This window comes from Leptonotus elevatus, chromosome 3, assembly GCF_054856555.1.
Source record: "Leptonotus elevatus isolate MCC_2025b chromosome 3, RoL_Lele_1.0, whole genome shotgun sequence".
NCBI lineage: Eukaryota > Metazoa > Chordata > Actinopteri > Syngnathiformes > Syngnathidae > Leptonotus > Leptonotus elevatus.
The window spans coordinates 12119705-12140829 of record NC_141241.1 but is presented as its reverse complement, the minus strand read 5'-3'; the positions used below and the strand labels follow the sequence as shown (position 1 = coordinate 12140829).

Below are 21125 nucleotides of genomic sequence, written 5' to 3'. Positions count from 1 at the left end.
TTTTATCTTTAATGACCCCTATTCATTTCTGACTTTTCAACATATCCTTCCTTCATGTAAATCTAATTATCTGCAAATTCAATCATCTCTCTGCGCAGAAAAAAGAAAGAAAGTGGTTTATGGTCATTGTGAACTTCTAGAGGGTTATGGGAAAATATCCAACCCCAACTATTATTTGGACTTGAAAGCAAACGTCTTAAATGTGACTCTTTTTTTCCCAATTCTTGTTTACTCCCTTAAAAAAAAAATCCATCCATCCATTTTTATAGAGCTCGTCTTTACTGGCATTGCAGGTAAGCTAGAGCGTACACTTTCAACCTTTAGCACTATTAAAACGTTCAACATATAATAAATATAAGAAGTCAATACTACAGATTTTAACCCTCAACTGCACAACCATAAGAGGTCTTTTAATAATGGCTTTATCTCATTCTTCCATCAGCCTTTGTCAAAGATGTGACCGCAGCATCCCGGCTGCACTTTAAGACGCTTGGACCCACAAGGAGAGGGGAAATGATGGAATGTCAGTGACGTAGATAAATGATGGTAAGGCGGAAAGGAGCTAAGCAGACAAAGAGACCGCGACGCAGAGGAGCTGCTTCGGAGCACATGGACTCGTTTAGATGTGTGCGGATTTTATGTGGCGACATGTCGGCCCTGCGAGCTGCATGAGCGATGCCTCGCAGTGCGGTGGGGGCTGATGCGGCATAACAATAAGTTTGCACACACTCGCTAAGACTGCACTACAAACATAAACCTTTACCAACATAGTGGTGTAAATAAACATAAGAGGTGTGTCAGAAAGGTTCCAGGACTTGTCACAAAACATATTTCAAATTTAAACGACACATTTTCCACTTCGAAATACACTTTCTGAGCCTTCTCTGTAGTGTTCATTTTATCAGGGATTTTATCATAGTTAGTCAATCTCATTCTGTTTTTATTTAGTCAACAAAATTTGTTAACATTTTAGTCAACAAAAATTGTTAACATTTTAGTCAACAAAAATTGTTAACATTTTAGTCAACAAAAATTGTTAACATTTTAGTGTAGTTTTAGTCAGGACAATCATTTTACCCCTGTATATTTTTTTTGTCAGCAGATAATGTTGAACATTTCGGATCTAAAACTTTCATGTAAAATTTTGTGTAAAATGTTCTCTCATCTTTTTAGGGAAAACAACTTCATACACATTACATTAACAAGTGGCTATGGCTACATGCTATGAGCTAGTAAATTAGCCAGCATTAGTTAGCGGTCGGATTAACATTATTGTTACGTTATAACTATATTTGACTGGTTTTGTTTTTTTAACCTTTCACTGTGAATCCATCTCTTGTCTGTCCCATGTGTTTGTGGATGTTGCACTCGTTGGCTGCAGATTTGAAAGGGGGGGGGGGCTCACTGTGTCACATGACAATGTCACAGTGACAGATTAGTAGAGACAAGATTTTACAAAATCATATAATTTTCATTCTCGTCTTTGTTCACAAACAAAAATGTCCATAGCTTTTAGTCCAGTTTTATTACGTGAAGCACATCTTCCTCTCGTTTTCATTAGTCGACGAAAATGCATACTGATTTAGTCTCAGTTGTTGTTTATTAATGAGGGTTTTAGTCTAGTCTAGTTTTCGTCCAGTGAAAAATGGGTGTTGACGAAAATATTTATGTTTGGTTTTCGTTGAGGAAATACAGGAAAACATTACTTCTCAGTCACACCTTCATGAACAATTCCTCTGGGAGCCATCATAGCCATCTTGATGCCATCCATGTCTTCAAAAAAGGACACACCCACTTATGTTCAATTGAAACATAAACATAGTAACTTATATACTTAGCTTTACACACCAAGGGAAGTTGCTTGAGGGAAGCAATAAAAAAATTATTCAGCCAGTTCTCATCTGTCACTGCTTACTGCCCATTGTACTTTGCCCAACAAACACAAACACACACACACACACACACACACACACACACACACACACACACACACACACACACACACACACACACACACACACACACACACACACACACACACACACACACAAAGCGACACGCAATCACCCAACTGCGCAGAACCTGGTGCACACACTAGAAAACAAAGTGCAGTCTGCAGCACATAGCAACAAAGCATCAACACACGTGCACACACACTGTGCCACACATGGAGCTGCACGCTGCCAACACCACACAAAAGAGAATCACTCTCTCCCTCATTACTCCCGTGGGATTACAAAGAGCAGTAATGATGCAGTTGCATTACTCCATTCCACGTGTGAAGAGTGTGTTTGCCGCGCACTGTAAGACCATTGTTGAGGCGGCTACCATTAGCATAAAGAATGATGTTAGGGCACAAAACGCTGCCAGTCGTACATTACTCACTGTAACGGCCTGCATGGTTAAGCACAGTCAACAGTTCAAGTATACAATATTAAACTCCTCATTTGTTACCAGAGAGGCAAAAAGGTGAGCGTGCTGGAGAAGGGAATGGAAATGGATATTGTTGGGATGCGCTGAAAAGCAATAATCAGCAGAGACTTACGCACTTATTTTCACTAGCAGAACAGATCGATGCATGTAATCACAGTGCCCCCTAATGGTGGGTGGCCAAACAACATTTACAACTCCCTCCTAGCACATTATGTTCACAACAAGACTATAAACATGGCATTTCAAATAGCTCATGTAAATGTACCTGAGGTAATTGTTTTTTTGACAGTTACTACGGAAACCACACACAGGAAGTCAATTCATCCCATCGTTGGCGCCCACGGCCTCATCAGCAAACCACCTGTGCAGATGCATGTCGCTGTCTGCAAAGTGGCGGTTAATGACTTAATTGTACTGCGGTGAGTTGCGCTGCATGCCAGCCATTGCAGTCAACTGTTTGGAAAGCATGACACGTGGCTTTCATCGGGGGCTCCGCAATCTGCGCTGCTGAAAAATACAGGCTCCATCAATATTTGATGGGAGACACATGTACTGATGGTGCACAGAGCAGAAAGTCAGACACGGAAATAAATTCAGACCAGTTGCTTTTCAAATCCTGGATATGCAGATTAGCAATCGTAAAGCATGATCGCTGCGCTAACAGGAAAGTAATGAGTCGTGTCAGAGAGAGAAAACAAACAGCATAGGGAAACCTATTATGCAAGGGCACTTTGACCTCAGCAAAGATTTAAATGAGAAATCAAGAAAAAATATTCTTTACAGTAATGTGTTCTATGCATCCACTCTAGCCTAAACACGACTTTCTGATTATTAATCCCCCCGTTTTTATCCATCTCAGTGGGCAGTAATTTTGCCACTTGCTGTTGACTGAAAATTACATCACAGTTGCTCAAGGCTCGGGTAACGACTAGGGCTGAAAATCTTTGACTGTCACGATTCGATTCCGATTTTTGGGCCTGCGATTCGATTCAGAATCGATATTCGATTCAGAACGATTTCAGATTCAAAATGACTTGATTGACAATGATTTCTGCTTCAATTTATAGATATGCAAAGAATTGTCATGATGTACTCCAGTCTGACTCGCTAATGCTAATTAGCGCGCTACTCGTGGCACTTTTATCACTCAAAAGAACGACTATTCATACAAAACACTTCAGGAATGTACACAGAGAAGCATCTTAACATTAGTGATTGACATATGCTCTTCCTACACTGCAAAAAAAAAAAAAACTTTTATTGGAATAACTTGATCATGACTTTTTGCTTCTATGTGGCTACAACTTAACAGTGTATCAGAACACGTGAAACCACACTACCCATAAGTGGCCAAATAATGTACAACATGAACAGTGCTCCCAATAAAGGCACACACAAACAAATGGAAGACAGTATAAAATAATTGAAATAAAAATCGATTTTGGGACATTTAAAATCGATTCTGAATCATACTAAATAAGAATCGCGATTCTTATGAGAATAGATTTTTGGGCACGCCCCTACTAACGACCATCACGGTTCACCTGTTTCTAGGTTTGGTCGTGTGACATTCACAAGCTGGGCCCTTCGGCACTATGATGTCCTTTTCAGTCGAAAGCAAGTGACAAAATGGCCGCCCCCAGATGGATGAAAACAGGTGGATTTTGCTGCTTAATTCATATTCCACAAATTCAATATTAATCAGAAATGCCCTGTTTAGACTAGCGAGGGTGCATAGAACATACAGTAAAGAATTTTTTTTTGTCACCTCTACAATCAATGTTTGTAACTACAAGTAAATTGTGTTTTATTATAAAATTTAAATACAAGTGAAGAAAATAACGAGTAAATAAGACTCGCCAGATACAGTGGAATTCAAACACAAGCCGTGAAGCCAAACACCGGCAGTGTTGTGATGCAAGTTGGTTTCCATGTAGTTGTCATTTCAAAACTTTAGTATGGTACTGCTTGTCGATGCCTTAATGACAGAAAAGAAGAAGAGAGACTAAAGATTGCAGCATAGGCGGCTTCTCAAGGCCAATTATTGACGAGCTGCAGTTTTTCAATTTATTAATCAAAAAATCTTTAGAAACATAAAATGTTCACCTTGGTAGATTTCAAGAAGCCCCCATACATTCCACCTCTTATTGTCCATAAACTAATTTGCAAGAAATATCCTTTAACCAAAGTGATTGGACTGGGGGAGTTGTGTTCAAATCTCTTCTGATCTATTGGATGATTAGAATGTGCTATCCTTCATTTGCCATCAAGAACTTTTAGCAAAAAGCATTCTGCTTAAATTTTTTTTGACATTATTTGTGTGGTGCAATAAAAACAACACCATTCACACTCCTGAAAAGAGGATTTAGACATGCTGTTCTCTCTCTGTCGAGAAACAAGAGGCAGGGTGACATATTAATAGACTTAAACGGCCTATTAATAGCCCTAAACACTCAAATGCCTATGACTCCACATACACACTTTACACACTGTGGGTGTACACGAGTGCTTTCCTGAACTTAACAGCACCAGCAGAAACTTCACAGCTTCAGTAATAGGATTATATGGTGTGGAGGCTCTTAGAGATAAACGCATGAATGGGGCTAAGTGAGTTGGTGGGATTTGTACGACTGACCAGCAAACGTCAGCGATGCTTGTGTTTAAGGCTACACGTGGAAGCATGCAAACAGAACCAAAAGGAAATGTTATTTTTAAGCTTGGATTGTCCTTTGTGATACTTAACTATGCCTTACAGTTGTCTTTTGTGGCTGCCATTTTTGGATATTCAGTCTGCAGTTTGATCCCAAGTAGTTAAAAAGCTTGTTGCCAATTAGACAGATTGAGAGTGATTCATTTGACTTTTTTTTCTTTTCTTTTTTTTCTGGGAGCTCAGTTCATTCTGTAATTTTACCGATTTGACATATCATCATTGCTCTCTTTTTTTATTATTTTTATACATTTTTATTTTGTATGTGGGTGTGTATGTGCATGTGCGTGTGTGCGAGTGTGTATGTATTAGTTCACCTAAAACATATAAAAAATTCCCATACCGTTCACCTAAGCCGAACACTACAGAATCCAGTCAGTCGTGAGGCCGCCAGGAGACCCGAGGAAGGACCAAAGAAAAGAAAGGAAAGTGAAATCCATCACCGACCAGACACCACCCACCACCCATTATGATTATTTACTCTATATTACATTAATGTATTTTATTGTTGTTGTAATCTGTATTCTTACATTTGATCACTAAAGGTATGTGGCATTTTTTATTTTCTGACCAAAATTCATCATGCCACCAGATACAAAAGGAAGACAGGGTTTCAACTCCTCTTGAAGAGTTGTAGCGAAAGAGGGGAAGACCACACGAAAATCTGCAGGATGTTCATAAAAATAATATAGGGTTAAGAAGAAGAAAAAAACCTCCCGAGCACTCACCAAGTGACATATCTGGTTGTTCTGCTCACATGGGATTATGTGACGTCAAAAGTTGAAAACAAGAATTGTGACTGACACACCTGAGAAGATGGAGTTGGAGAAGGCTCACAAAGAAAGAGAAGATAAAAAGGCTGAACAGTTAAAGAAAAAGGATGGAAGAAGAAAAGGCCTCTGATAGTGATTGATCCCAGGGAGGCATTCCTGTAATCCCCTTGCGTAAAAGACACTTTAAGTAAAAATATCTCCTATATACACTTGAGGAGGAAGGAAGGGGGGGAAAAAACAATGTTGTGTGTCTCTTGTTCAATCATTTAGACTTGTAGCACTTTTTTTAAAAAACATTTTTACAAAAGCCCACATTAGACTGAGTGAACAGGCAAGTTCTTGCATGTTATTTGGGATCTTTCTGTGAGAAACCTTAAAAATTGCCACCCTCAACAGGACATTAAAAGCCGCCCCCTCCACCCCGTCCATTGGTGACACATGATTTCCGGCTTTTTACACTCTCCAACTTCTTGTTCACTCCTCTCACGTTCTTCATCCTCTCTCTCTTTAATCCAAACAGCGTTGTTCACTCCTCACCTCCCTTTCCACCAGTTCCCATCGGAATCTTGAAACGCATTTAATCAGCAGCTTTTCCTGCCGTCGGAATCCACAATCAAGCCCGCCTCCCCGAAACACACGCACACACTCGCACCGACACAACAACACCATATCTCACCCAAGATATTATGCAAACGCACATGTTCACCATCAAGCTCCATGATATTCAATCAATTATGGAAGGACATGGTAACAAATCTGCGCAGAGCTGTGCGTGGTTGAGAATATGCTGTGGCCAAAATCTTTGCGCGCTTTATTTCATTTCACACATTAACTAACGTGCTCCCAAAAAACTTATAAATATGTTCTATTTTAAATATTTTAAGTGTCCCAAAGACGTATATTTATACATTTGTATGTTTATTTTTTATGCAAGAGCATACAGAAGGCTTTGATGCAGCCTCTCAACTGCAGAGAACGGTTGAAGAAATTGTAGTAATTACAAAAAAGGCCAGCAGGTGGCAGCAGAGCAAAAGCGCTCAACCAGGGCCATGTTGAAAAAAGCTCATTTACCCACAGTCCTATACAGATTTGTGAATAATGATGAAACTTAGCTATATTCTAATGCTAATTGCTGCAAAATGGAAACATAACAGAAATGTACTTTTTTTCCTGATGAAAGAAGAGACTCTAATCTTTCTTTTGGTAGGTTCCACGTTTTTATAGCAATAGATCACAATATTCTGTGGGCCTTGCAATACCAGTCAAAATCCAGTAAAACAGCCGGGAGCGAGCGGGATTGCTTCAGTGAAAATGGCTGGGAGCGAATGAGTTAACAAAGTTCTGTTAATGGCATATATTTGAACATGTGGAGGTATTAAAACTTAACACGTTATTATATATGTTTGCAGGTGTTGAACAGCCACATTATGTAGCTTGTGGCAGCCTGTTGCCTGCTTTCAATTATGGTGCATGCATACAACAGTTGTGTTGGGACAAGTAAAACACCGCCATGTGTTTATTACAATGGCCTGCGGTCGTAAAATCTAGAGATGCGAGCCAGACAAACACGCCCTTGTCGATGTCATGAAATGTGGTTTAAATTCGAGAATTTAGGTTGCGCTGGGAATACACACGCACGGAAACGCGCGCGCACACACAGAGGGACCCGATCACAGGTGCAAGGATGATCTTGGACATATGTTGGGAGTGCAAGCCAAGCACAACAGGGGACACTAAACACAAACTGTTCCTTGTTGTGATTCTATGTGTGCCGAGGCGTATCACTTTGGGCTTGTTTGGCGCGTTTATAAGTGAGTTGCTTTGTTTGCGAGCTGCACAGAAGCAAACAATGCAACAGTTCAGCCCACCTTTGCAATCAGTTCCAGGGGCTGCCTGCAGGACCGCGGCAGGTTCGATGTCATTCCGAGAGCCAGTTCAGGCACTTCCAGTTGTAGGTAGATTTCCAGCATGGATGCCAGCTGAGATAGACCTTCTGTCTTCTGCTCAGACAAGGAGGTCAGGTCTGTGTACACGCACACACACACAACATGGCTGTTTTGTGGCGTATCCAACAGAGACATATGCACAAAATGTATGTCCTACATACGTGATTCATGTTCGTTTAAAGAGTAGAGCTCCTCACTCCTCGTCTTTGCTGGATTTATCTAAAAGATACAAGTTAGATAGAAAAACAGCATCAACGTGTTCCCGTCTGCATTTTACCCAAGAGGAAATTGTTGCTATATAAACAGATGGGCCATTTTGAACAGCCAACTAAATGAAATCATTTACCCCTCTGACAGAGTTGTCCATCTGGTGGGTGAGGGAAGTCCATTAAAACAAAACATGACAAAATATGGCCAGGATCCAGAGCATTCAGAAAATAAACACAGCAATAGTCAGATGGGGGCATTTCAAGGATCGTTTGCCTCAATCTGCTGTAACTGGTAATCAATACATTTAACTTAGGCGACAAAAGAATTATTTTTATTTGTCTGGATGAAACTGGACTGGGTTGTTTCTTGACGTTAATTATAAACTGTTGAACTAGAAACCTTCAGACAACCTTGGGTGTGTTTCGATTTGTTTACATTTTGTATCCACTCCACAAAATTTGGTGACAAACTGTCATACAGTAATTTAAAAGACCAATCGTGATAGCAAAATAAAAGATCACGGAAGCGTACCAAGGCAAACATGAGTCTTGCAGCCAGTCGGACGGAGTCTGTGGGAATTCTGGGAAGGATGCTCTGGAGACATTTGCACTCCTTCTTATGGTCAGCCCAAGCTTGTTTCTGTTTAGTGGAACAATTTCAATCACTAAACATAACCTTCAAAAGAGAACATGCTCATGCACACATCAGTATTATACCTGGCAGGTGATGTTGCAGTAGCGAGACATCTTGCATTGGGAGCACCGCAACAAGGTCTCATGCCTTGGCACAAGAAACACACATAATACAGTAATTATAGTCAACTGAGATTACATTAACTCATTCACTGCCATTGACGGCTATAAAAGTCAAAAATTCATTGGTACTATTTCTATTAGTTTAAAAAAAAAATCCACTTTTGTTATCAAGAGTATGAAAACCTAGACTTTTTTTTATAATCTTTTTTAAAAGAAAGATTATTAAAAATTACGGGCGTCAGGCAGTTAAATTATTAAAAATTAGGGGCATCAGGGGATTAAAATTTGTAATTAATCGCATGACTTCAATAGTTAACTCACGATTAATCACAAATTGTATATCTGTTCTAAATGTACAATAATTTTCTTCTATGTTTTCATACTCTTGTTAACAAAAGTGGGAAAAAAAAGTTAAACTAATAGAAAAAGTTCAAATGAATTTTTGACGTCTATAGCCGTCAATGGCAGTGAATGAGTTAAGAAAAGCACACCTCTGTGGTTGGAAAAAAAAATATCACCAGTTATTATGTTGTCAGTCTAAAATCAGTGATTTTGTCTTCTGGTTGGTTGTACACACATAATGTAAGTGTCTAACTAATTTTCATCACAGGCTACATCGCATTTATGGTTTTCCTCAGAGGGTTGTTAAGACTGAGAAAGTCATAAATGTATAATCAGCCATCATATCATTACATATAGATAATTGCAACAACATTTTACTGCTAGTGTAAATATTGGTCGTGGAATATAGTAACACCCGAGTAAAAACACTCATGGCAAAATGGCCGTCCCCTGAGATGGATAGAAATTGGTGGATTTTGCTGCTTCATTCATATTCCACAAACACAATATTAATCCCTATACCGTGTTTAGACTTGTGGGGCAGCAGTGAACATATTACTTTAACTCATTCACTGCCATTGACGGTTATAGACATCAAAATTCATTTTAACCGTTTTGATTAGTTAAAAAAAAAAAATCCACTTTTGTTTTTATTGTACATTTAGAACAGATATAACATTTGTGATTAATTGTGAGTTAACTAGTGAAATCATGCAATTATTTACGATTACAAATTTTAATCGCTTGATGTCCCTAATTTTTAATAATATTTTCCATTTAAATGTATTTTTAAAATATTTTTCAAAAAATGTATAATCTTTTCTATTTAACGAAATATTGTAATATTTTTTTCAAATTTTAAATAATCTTTTCTTTAAAAAAAAATATTTTTTTAATCTTTTTCTTTCTTTTCTTTTTATAATTTTAATTATTATTATTTTTTTATGTTTTTTTGAATATTTAAAAAATATATATTTTCTATTTAAAAAAATAAGTTTTTTTTCATATATTTTATTAAAAATAATTTTTATTTTTTAAAAAATAATATTTTCTTTAAAAAAAAAATTATAAAAAATTAGGGGCGTCCGGCAAATTTTTTATCAGAATTAATCGAATGACTTCTCTAGTTAATTTTATATCTGTTCTAAATGTACAATAAAACATTTTTTTCTAGGTTTTCATAATTTTGTTAACAAAAGTGGAGAAAAAAATGTTAAACTTATAGAAATAAAGTGAATTTTTGACATCGATAGCCGTCAATGGCAGTGAATGAGTTAAAAGAAAATTTTGTGGGGTTCACTTCCCCTTTAACGTATGTTTTGACAAAGGCTGTTATTTTGTACAAAAAGGTCATGCAAACAAACTAAAAAGAGAGTTTTATAGCAGAAGTCGTTATCTATGCTGACGTTTGACCATTTCCTACAAAATCTCCATGACATCACCCTGTTATAACCATCTCCCAGATTTGAATCTTAAAAGCAACCAATGAGATAAGTGCCCCTCCATCACTGCAATTGTTAAGTTAATGCTTATTTTTATGTGCGCTGCCTGCCTCCACGGTGTGTTACCAGCCTTTCCAGGATGCTTGTTAGTCTGATAACAATCCAGAGCACCACAGCATTTGTCCACTCCCTCGGGCCAAGTACAGGCACTGGGGAGAGCATCATTCGAAAAAACACACACACACACACACACACACACACACACACACACACACACACACACACACACACACACACACACACACACACACACACACACACACACACACACACACACACACACACACACACACACACCCACACCCACACCCACACCCACACCCACACACCCACACACCCACACACCCACACACACACACACACACACACACACACACACACACACACACACACACAGTCTCAGGAATAGTATTGACTTGTATAGGTGTGTGAAGACTGCAGTAAGCTGTAGCTACAGGACAAACAGTGGAACAGTACCTCTACTCAAATGTCCCTGGAGTCTGAAAATATTCAGTAAAAAAAAAGAAGGAAAAAATGCTTTCAAAGTGGCACAAAAAGCCACAGTTCCGACCTCCGCTGTGCATAACGGTATTTGCTTGTTTGAGTCTTTTTTTTCTTGTTGTTGGTTTTGTGATAGCGCTAGTACAGAAAGGCATTGGTCTGTCCTTGCTGCTTAGTCCAATATGGCCACATCACCATTAAGCCAAAAATAAATAAATAACAAAAGAAGAAACAAAATACTGATGAGCTACTAGCACTGCTGAGGGTGATTTAATTAATTAATTAAGTGGCTTATGGCGACAGCTAACATTTCCTGTGCTGTCAAGATTCTAAGATTTCGTCATGGCATCATATCATTTTTGACTTGGGAACGGATTAATTCAAGCGGGAGCTTGCAATTTTTACTTGACAATAATGCTGTCACTAATGAATATTTTTAGAATCGATTAATTAATTGACTAATCTGATTAATTCTAATTTTGCATTTAAGTGTGTTACAAAATCTTTTTTTAATTTTTATTGGTGTTCATTTCATACTTTGTATTTGTATAGTGATTAAACAAAAGGGGGGTGGATGTTGTACTATGTTACCGGTCATTGTCTCCCAAAGTAAAAAGGTGTTTGCAAATGTCTTATTTTGATTAAACGCAGAAGAGAATCAGTCTTCTTCCATGAAGGACTACATAAATCAGTGAACAATTACTGTTGAAATCAGAGGATTTGGACAATCTTAAAAAATAAAAATAAATGCCTCCAAACGATGACTTGATCATTAAAATAATTGTCGATTAATTTTGACAGCTCTACTTTACAAGGAAATATAAAGAGTAGGAAGGCTATATTCAAAACTTGCTAGTAGTTTTAAAACTGTAAACTCCGCTTTTAAATTACAATTATTTCCACCCCCCAAATAATGGAAGAAGAAAAAAAATCGGAACACCAGTGTTAACAGTGGTTAGCCGTTACAATACCACTGTATAAATGTGTAGTTTTTTTTTTTTTTTACTTAGATAGCTTGCACCTACAATACGTTAGCATATCTATCTAAACAGCTAAACAACAATATCATATGAAAACATTCTTCATTCTTTGTATGCCAGTATTAGCCACATGACTTTAGCATTTCCTATGTGGACCTTTGAGTGTGGGACTCAACTCTAGTGCTGTCGTCGGCCCCCCCAGAGTCTCCGAAAAGTAACCAAAAACAGTACCATTTTCTGCCCCCTCACAATGCCATTTATCACCACCCTCCATCCATCTCCTCCTGTCCTCCCTTTCCAATCTGAAATTGATGGACTCATGCTGGTGAAAACACCGCTATTCTTGTCATGCTGAGACAGAGCAGAAACTTGAGAAGCCACCCACGGTTTAAGAAATCCACAGCAGCAGCGTGAGAGACACCAGGCAACAATAACAACAGATAGAGCGCCGGGCCAGACGAAAACTCAGCCGCGCTCTGCTCAACTCAAGTTACGCGCTTCATGTCTGCTCACATCACAAGCCGACGACGGCAGCAGCGGCAGGAAGTCCCACCAATCAAATTCAAACAGGAAGACTGATGTTGACCACAACCTTATTTGGGCAAATATTTCTACTTGCACTGTGGACAAATTAAGAAACGAACCGCATATGGAATAATACATTGGCAAATATGTAACGCTAAATCCAGCTTCCCCCCTCGGAGAATGGCGTGACCCCATTGGTGGTCATGTTGCATTGATGCAAATGTGCCGTCACTGCTGTGTCTGCAGGAATCCACACCGCAGCGAGAACAAAAGCGGAGGAGGTGTCACTCGAAAGACATTTAATGAGGAGGAAAATCAATTATGCTCCCGTTAAACATGATCAACAACAAAACCTGAATTGGCCTTTATAGTCATTCCGTAAATGAATGCTTGCAATTAGTCTGGAATTCTATTACCTCCACCAGCAAAGACAAGCAGTTTATAGAAATGTATTATTAAAATAAATAAACACTAAAACATTAAGAGGAGAGCAAAATTTTAGCACATTTTGCATTCTGCCGATCCCTTAAAAATAAACGGAGCTTGTAATAAAAAAAAAAACGGTATCGGTAAAAATCAGGATCGGAAGGTCAGACTTTTTAAAAGATCGGTGATCGGCCAGAAAATTGTGATTGGTGCACCCCTACATTTTATTGAACTGTATTTTTCATTCGACCTCCTTTAATGTCTATTGCAAAGTATATTTTTAAACTTCTTTTTAACCATTTAACTATTTTGTGAAAGTTCTGTTATTTCCGTCTAATATACCCATTGGTCACATGTTACTTTAGTAGCATTTTAGTTTTTGAATTTCCTGTTACGTAATAATTGGGGGTGTTAGAAAAAAATCGATTCGGCAACATATCGCGATATTAGAGCGCGCAATTCTCAAATCAATTCGATATGCGGCCAAATCGATTTTTAAACATAAATTTTTTATGGGAATATTCAACAAAACAATACATTTTCATACAAATCTTACAGTGTACATGTACAAGTTTACTGATTAGTATTTTCTAAATTTGAGTAAAATAAAATTAAAAAATCGCAATAATCAATTTATAGATTCGTATCGGGATTAATCGGTATCGAATCGAATTGTGACCTATGAATCGTGATACGAGTCGAATCGCCAGCTACTAGGCAATTCACACCCTTCGTAATAATATAAGTATTATGCCTGTTGTAAGCATATGTGTTAAAATATTTGTGGCTTACAACGCCGCAATATAGATGCTGGCTTTGTTAGCGCGTCAATGGCATTTTGCATTGTGCATTAGCATTAAGCTAGTGGACTGTCGGACAAAGTTGTATGCTCTGTTTAAATACATGTGTAATTCTATTTGTTTCGCTCAAAGTATACTTCAACATAGGAGTAACAATAAACTGACTTGAGCTTGTAAATCAAATTTTTGCTCACAATTCAAGGGGAATTATAAAACAAAATCCGCCAATTAAGTGACAGGAAAATCTAAAGAAATCAGAGGAACAGGCTATGGTTGCATGTATAAGGACAACAGAAGGAAAAACAGGAAGACAAATAGTAAAAAAAAGCAACAACAACAACAAAAACTCCGAGACTTCTTCAACTCACCGATGAGCATCCAACTGTCACTTCATATTTTCTTACAGAACCCGTTATTTCAACGCCATGCATCTCTTTCATCTTCAGCCATTTTCCTTCATTACACTCCCTCTCAACATTCCCTCTTTTTAATCTTATTTTTCTCTCTCCCTCACTTCAGCTCCCTCTTTTACCCCCCCCCCCCCCACCCCCCACGCTGTCCTCTTCGGATGCCTTGTGAAGTTGACGCCCCGTGCATGGCAGGTCCAAGGTTGGAACGCTGGCGCGCTAGGAAAACTCATGAATAACATTAGATGGCTTTCATTACCAACGCTGAATTATAAAGGACACCAATCACCCTGCCTCGTGGTCGTTCCGTCAATAGTTCAATCTGTGCGGCGGATTCATTAGTAGTGTTGTGATTGCAAAACTTCATAGAAAATTAGAAGGGCTCGGAGAAAATTAAACAGCTTGCTGAGGGGCGCTGGAAGAAAGCGCAAGAATAACAAATGGGTTGGACATTAGGTTTCGGCATTAATAAACAATTGCCTGAAAGGGTGCACTTAACTAGAGCATACAAGGTTTTTTGTTTTTTAAGTTGATTCTATCAGATGCCCAATTAGGCCTACCTCAGCATGTCTCTTTCTGCGTGTGTGCTGCATGGTAATTAATTTCCCGAGAGTACCGAGCGCAGTGCTGTGAGACTTGCTTCGGGATTATTCGTTTGTGGGCTCTTCTTTTCTGAACTGTCCGGTTGAGTGGATTTTTTGCATTTGCAGGCTGAGCATAGCTCGTTGCGCCATGATACGACTTTCACCCACACAACAGCCGTATAATACATGTTAATTAGAAACAAACGTAAGTTAACAAATACATCTTAGTGCGGTGCTGTTATTTGCTTTTTAATTGCTTTAAAAAAAAAAAAATCGAAATTTTTTAGTAAGGGTGTGCCAAAAAAAAGATTTTCATAAGAATCGCGATTCTCATTTAGTACGATTCAGAATCGATTTTAAATGTCCCAAAATCGATTTTATTAAAGTAATTTTATACTGTCTTTCCTTTGTTTGTGTGTGCGCCTTTTATTGGGAGCGCTGTTCATGTTGTACCTGAGTTGGCCACTTAGGGGCAGTGTGGTTCCACGCGGTCTGATACACTGTTAAGTTGTAGCCACATTAGAAAGTAGAAGGACAAAGTCACAATCAAGTTATTCCAATAAAAGTTGTTTTTTTGCAGCGTGGAGCCGTTCTTTTGAGTGATAAAAGTGCCGCGAGTAGCGCACTAATTAGCATTAGCGAGTCAGACTGGAGTAGATCATTACGATTCCTTGAAACATCTATAAATTGAAGCAAAAATCATTGTCAATCAAATCATTTTGAATCCAAAATCGTTCTTAATCGAAAATCGATTCTGAATCGAACACCCAAAAATCGGAATCAAATAGAAGTTAAGTCATTACAAAGCATTCAAATTTGGAGGCTTGACTGTTCTGTGATTGGATTCTGGATGTGGTCTTCCGCTACCAGCAGAAAATACCCCGCCACCGGGAACACAACCCAATTGGGTAGATGCCACGGACTTCCGGGTTTCACACATCAGCGTCGTTCCCGACCACTGATGGCCGCGTTCCAACACTCGCACCCCCACCCTTGCGCCCCCCAACCTCTGACAATGACAACTGAGACAGACACACTACACGCTCACGGGAACGCGCAAGCGAGGGGCACACAAAGGCGGAAGCGCAAGAACTGGGACGCGGCCCACACGTCCCAAACAGGAAGCAAAGCTGATGTGTGAAAACCAGGAAGTCGTAAGTCCCGCCTCCTCTGTGGCATATAGCCCATAGACGGGTTGGCTGGATGGGGCTAATTTGTTTGAAAGCGCTTTACACAATAATAATTTAAATGTCATCGCACGTGCCCATACAATTTGATAAAGGCTTTCTATTCTCTACTTTCCTATATAGCACACTGACGTCAAATGCCAAACAGCTCAACGAGACAATTACCCAGCACAACTGCCACCTACTTGTGTGTGTGTGTGTGTGTGTGTGTGTGTGTGTGTGTGTGTGTGTGTGTGTGTGTGTGTGTGTGTGTGTGTGTGTGTGTGTGTGTGTGTGTGTGTGTGTGTGTGTGTGTGTGTGTGTTTTCAGTGAAGAAAAAGACGCCAGCTGTGTGGCATTGAGAGCAATCTTGTGGAGTTCTTAATGGCTGTTTGGAAGATGATTCACCAACACCTGAGGGCTTTCATATGGAGCTGTGTTTTATCATAATAACGTGAAGACAACCTAATGCAAACACGCACACGCACGACTAACCTTCAGAAAATGTGTTGCTGTTTTCGATTCGGTATAAAGGTACAATTTTGAAGCACGGCGGTCCTGATTACATCGGAAGGCATTTTGAGCATTGCATCCCGATCGGATATCTTGGCATGGTATTAAGAAGGGGGGGAAAAAAAATCCAGTATATCCAGATTATCTCATTTAAAAAAAAATAAAACATAAATAAAGGTATCTCAATATGATAACTTTTTATATGATTTAAAAGGTAGTGCAGCATTAGTTCAAACCAAGTAAACAAATTTCACAAGAATTCATTTTCTTTCCTACTGCACTGGGATTTTAACCTTTGACCCTGGTCCATAAAACACCTAAGCGTATACGGACTTTGCCAGAGTAACTACAATTATCAGAGAAAAACACATCCTTGTGTGTTTTAATTAGGGCCCGACCGATGAATGAGCCCTAGAGCGTTAACGTTCTCGGCCAATAACGATGATTCAGATCCAGAGATGCTTTAGCCAGTAGCGGCAAAACATGTTGTCAGAAGTCGGACTACAGCCTTAGCGGAGCGCCTTAGAGTGCTTGGCCATCTACGGCCACTTTTAGTCAGTTGCCATTACATTTCTTGTTACTACATCACATGATCGTTCCTGTTCCGAGCTGTCAAACAGCAGGAACGGATCGTGTTTGCCCTCAGGGGCACTTTATTGAATACGCCTTTAATGGAAACAATACTGTACGCGCGTGTCTTTATCACAACTGACAAAACTGCAACTATGCCCTCCAGAATAACACACGACAACGTCGTCATTTGAAATTCACCGATAAAGTTATGAGATGCAGAGGACAAATAGGCATTTGTGTAAGAAGCCAAGTAGAAAATGGAAGTATACATGCGAACGACGGAGTGGGAGGAATACGAGGAGGGAAGGAAAGCCAGAAGAAGCAGATGGGAGAATAAATGGAGACGAGGCGACGAGGGCCGAGGGACGGGGGGGAGGCGGAGAAAGGGAATAGTGCTAACTTGCATGATTTCCCTCCTCTCATCTTTTCCCGTAAGCTAGCTGACAGTGAGCATCTAAAGCAGCAATCTGTATGCTCCATGTAGCACTGCATCCACACACTTATCAGAGGCGGTGTCGGCAAGATGGGGGGGGGGGGGGGGGGGGGCAGATGGGATGCAAAGAACGTGCTTAAGAAAGTAAATTCAATGCAGTAAATGATACGCGCAAAATGCGGCATTATCGTTGCTCAAAAGATCTGCTTTAATTAAAAAAATCTTGAACATGGGCCAATCTCTGCGGACAAAGAAGAGGCGCTACGCTAGCGTCATTTCATCAAAGCATTTGAGGGCGCAACAAAGACAATAGCAGATAAAGGCTAGTAACATACAGTATTATGCTAAGCGTAACGACACAACATGGTATGCTGCGTATGTGCACAAAAAAACTAATAAAAAAAAGAACACCAGTGACTTGGATCTCCTCGCAACAGGTCATGATGTGCTGCAACGCCTCAAAAAAAAAAAAAGAAGAAGAAGAAAAGTTCAGAAAGCAGTGCTCTATACCGTACTTTGTTTAGCTGAGCAAAGAAAAGTGTAGGGCTACCGGTTTCATACACATTTCTTGTGGCAAATTTTCTCAAATGATTTTGGGGTACATAAAAGGCTATGATTTAGTCCTTGACTACAATGCTGACCTCTGACCTATACTCAAGGCTCAAAATAATTTGCTTTTACTGAGCAGAGCCGTTTTGACTCAGAGAATCAAATCCATTTATGGAGCAACTTCTTAAAGTAATTTTTAAAAATGATAAGATCTACTGTATTGTCATTTTGAAAAGATTTCTTGAGCAGACTTCAAAAGCCAGTTCTGTTTTAGCAAGTATGATTTTCTCTCCAGAGTCCAGACACTTGGAAATTTTCCTGCTGTTTCGCTGTTCATAATTGGTTGTTTTACACTTTAACGCGGTACTTTACAGTGACCTCTGGAATTGGACCGATCAAACTGAGAGCCATTTTCTGTCTTTCTTCCAGAGTTGATCCCTCATCATTACACTGATCAAAGCTTACCATCCTTGAGTGTGTGCGTGTGTGGGTGTGTGTGTGTGTGCGTGTGTGTCATTTCTTCGCATACATCACTCATTACATTCAAGCCTTCGAGGCCTGTAATTAACTACAGCTTTGATGCCCAACATTTCCACCTGCACGTGCACGCGCACGCGCACACACGCGCACACACACACACACACGCGCACACACACACACACACACACACACATGATGTCGTGCTATTAGGTTAATGATGGTTTAATAAAAGTGTAACAACAAACATTTGTCTTCTATAAGGCTAATCCTTGTCTTCAAGTGTGTGTGTGTTGTGTGTGTGCGTGCGTGTGGGTGTGTGTGTGCGTGTGTGTGTGCTTATGTCCTTGCTACAGTGAGGGGCCCATACACGCATGTTTTTCCAGGTTTAACTACCATTGTGGGGACCGACTCGAAATTGTGGGGACATTTTGGTGGTCCCCACAAGTTCAGACCACTTTTTGAGGGTCAAGACTTGGTTTTAGAGTTTAGGTTTGAATTGGGTTATACTTGAGGTTAGGGTAAGGAATGGGGGTAGGCAATCATTTTTGATGGTTGGGGTTAGTGGAAGGGGCTAGACAATGCATTATGTCAATGAGATGTCCCCACGATGATACAAAGACAAAAATGTGTGTGTGTGTGCGTGCGTGTGTATGTGCGTGTGTGTTATTTAAATGTTTCTGCCATTTTTGCCATAGTAAAAAGAAACCTGAATGTGCTAAGCAAAGATCTGAATATATGACTGGATAGCCGATAGGCCAAGAATTTTGAAGCCGCGAGGCCGCCATATTGCTCCTCCCAAGAAACGTTTCTTGGCATACAATCCTTTACATTTACAGTATCGAAATTGAAGAACATTTGAGACAGTACTTAATAGAAACGGCATGATTTATGATGTTTTAAATTTGTTAAACATAAACAAGAGGACTTCAGACATTTTACAACTTGCTTTAAATACATGTATAAATGATATGCTTAATGATGTTTACAGGAAGAAACTTAAATTTAAATTTATTATAACTGCAATTCAACAAAAGATGCCTCTGCCCAATCTAATATAGGGGTCTAGAAATGAGCAATAAAAGAAAAAGGGGGTCTTCAAAGCAGCACATACCATCCACGTCCACTTGTCTTTTCTTTTTTTTTCTAACTGCCTACGAGCTGTATGTGTCTAATCTGTACGGAGGAGCAAGATGGCCGCCCTGCCGCTTCAACGGCTTGCATATATGGGCTATCGGCTATCGAGTTATATATTCAGATCAGTGAGCAAAGTACACACGTCACCATAGTTGAAACAAATCTGATTCCCCCAAACAATCTGTATCGGAATTGGAAAATAATTTGACCAGTTATGATTGGAGTTGACGCAAGTTGTGGTGACAGTGGACAAGATAGTCGTCCATTGCTGAAGCTTCTCCATGCAAGCCGGCAAGACTTCCTTGTTCGCCGACCTGCTCACTTTAGGCCAGGGTCGGGCAAACTCGGTCTTCGAGGGCCGGAGTCCAGCAAGTTTTGGAGGTTTCTCTCTTCCAACACAAGCTGATTCCAATCAACAGGATCGTTTAAGGCTTATGCAGAGCTTGCTGATGAGCTGATCATATATCAGATGTGTCGGAGAAGGGAAACATTCAAAACCTGCAGGACTCCGGCCCTCGAGGACCGAGTTTGCCCGACCCTGGCCTAGAGTGAGCAGGTCGGCGAACAAGGAAGTCTTGCCAGCTTGCATGGAGAGCTTCAGCAATGGACGACTATCTTGTCCACTGTCACCACAACTTGCGACAACTCCAATCATAACTGGTCAAATTATTTTCCAATTCCGATACAGATTGTTTGGGGGAATCAGATTTTTTTTTGGACATTTGTTTTTATATTTTTTTAATTTCGTTTTTTATTTTGTTTTTATTTCTATTTATATATATATATTTTTGGTATTATATTTTTTATATCCGATTTTATTTTCACTTTTAGTCTTCTTCTTTTTTTTTAAATTCATTTAGTTTTTTAATTTGGGCAGTTTGGTTCCTCCATAGAGATGGCCGCAACCAAAGCCTCTGAATGATGTGTGAGGTTATGGCGCCATCTCGAGGTCACAAGCTGACAAATGCAGGAAGTAACTGCAGGTAGACGTCTATCAAGTACCAACAATAACCGCACGAAATGACGGCTAGCTACCGTCAAAACTACGACAGCAATTGTTTTTTACGTTTAGAACACGTGGGCTCCTATCATAGAAGATGGATGTCTCTTACCTCGCGAAGCAGCAATGGCACACATCTTTGGCTACTTTTGCTGACACACAGCTCGCCAGCGGCTCGGAAGAGAAGAGCAACTTTCCCTTTTTGATTGCAGTCGTCGCCCGCAAGCCGTTACCTTTGCACGGGCTAGCGAACCGCTCCAACATGGGCGCCATCACGTTTGGAAGCCCGCGTGAGCAGACGTATGTTTACGCACGCACGCATTACGTCATTACGTCATCGATGGGTAGTTTCATCCCAAACTGCTTTTCGTTTCTCCCCAGTTGAG

General features: G+C 39.7%; 1 protein-coding gene across 2 annotated transcripts in view; it reads right to left on the bottom strand.

Annotated features, from left to right (window-relative positions):
* The window catches only part of smyd3 (SET and MYND domain containing 3), a 50663-nt gene extending 29624 nt beyond the window's left edge, over positions 1 to 21039 (bottom strand). Inside the window, exons 1-5 of one of the 2 annotated variants that reach the window (XM_086071945.1) lie at positions 20852 to 21039; positions 8786 to 8849; positions 8601 to 8708; positions 8021 to 8078; positions 7782 to 7936 (exon numbers count right to left, since the gene is read on the bottom strand). In XM_086071945.1, coding sequence (XP_085928071.1) covers positions 7782 to 7936; positions 8021 to 8078; positions 8601 to 8708; positions 8786 to 8849; positions 20852 to 21012 — 546 coding nt within the window. In that variant the 5' untranslated portion in view covers positions 21013 to 21039. The remainder of the gene's footprint in view (positions 1 to 7781; positions 7937 to 8020; positions 8079 to 8600; positions 8709 to 8785; positions 8850 to 20851) is intronic. The other variant, XM_086071946.1, reaches the window with a different exon arrangement.
* Between the last annotated feature and the right edge of the window lie 86 nt (positions 21040 to 21125).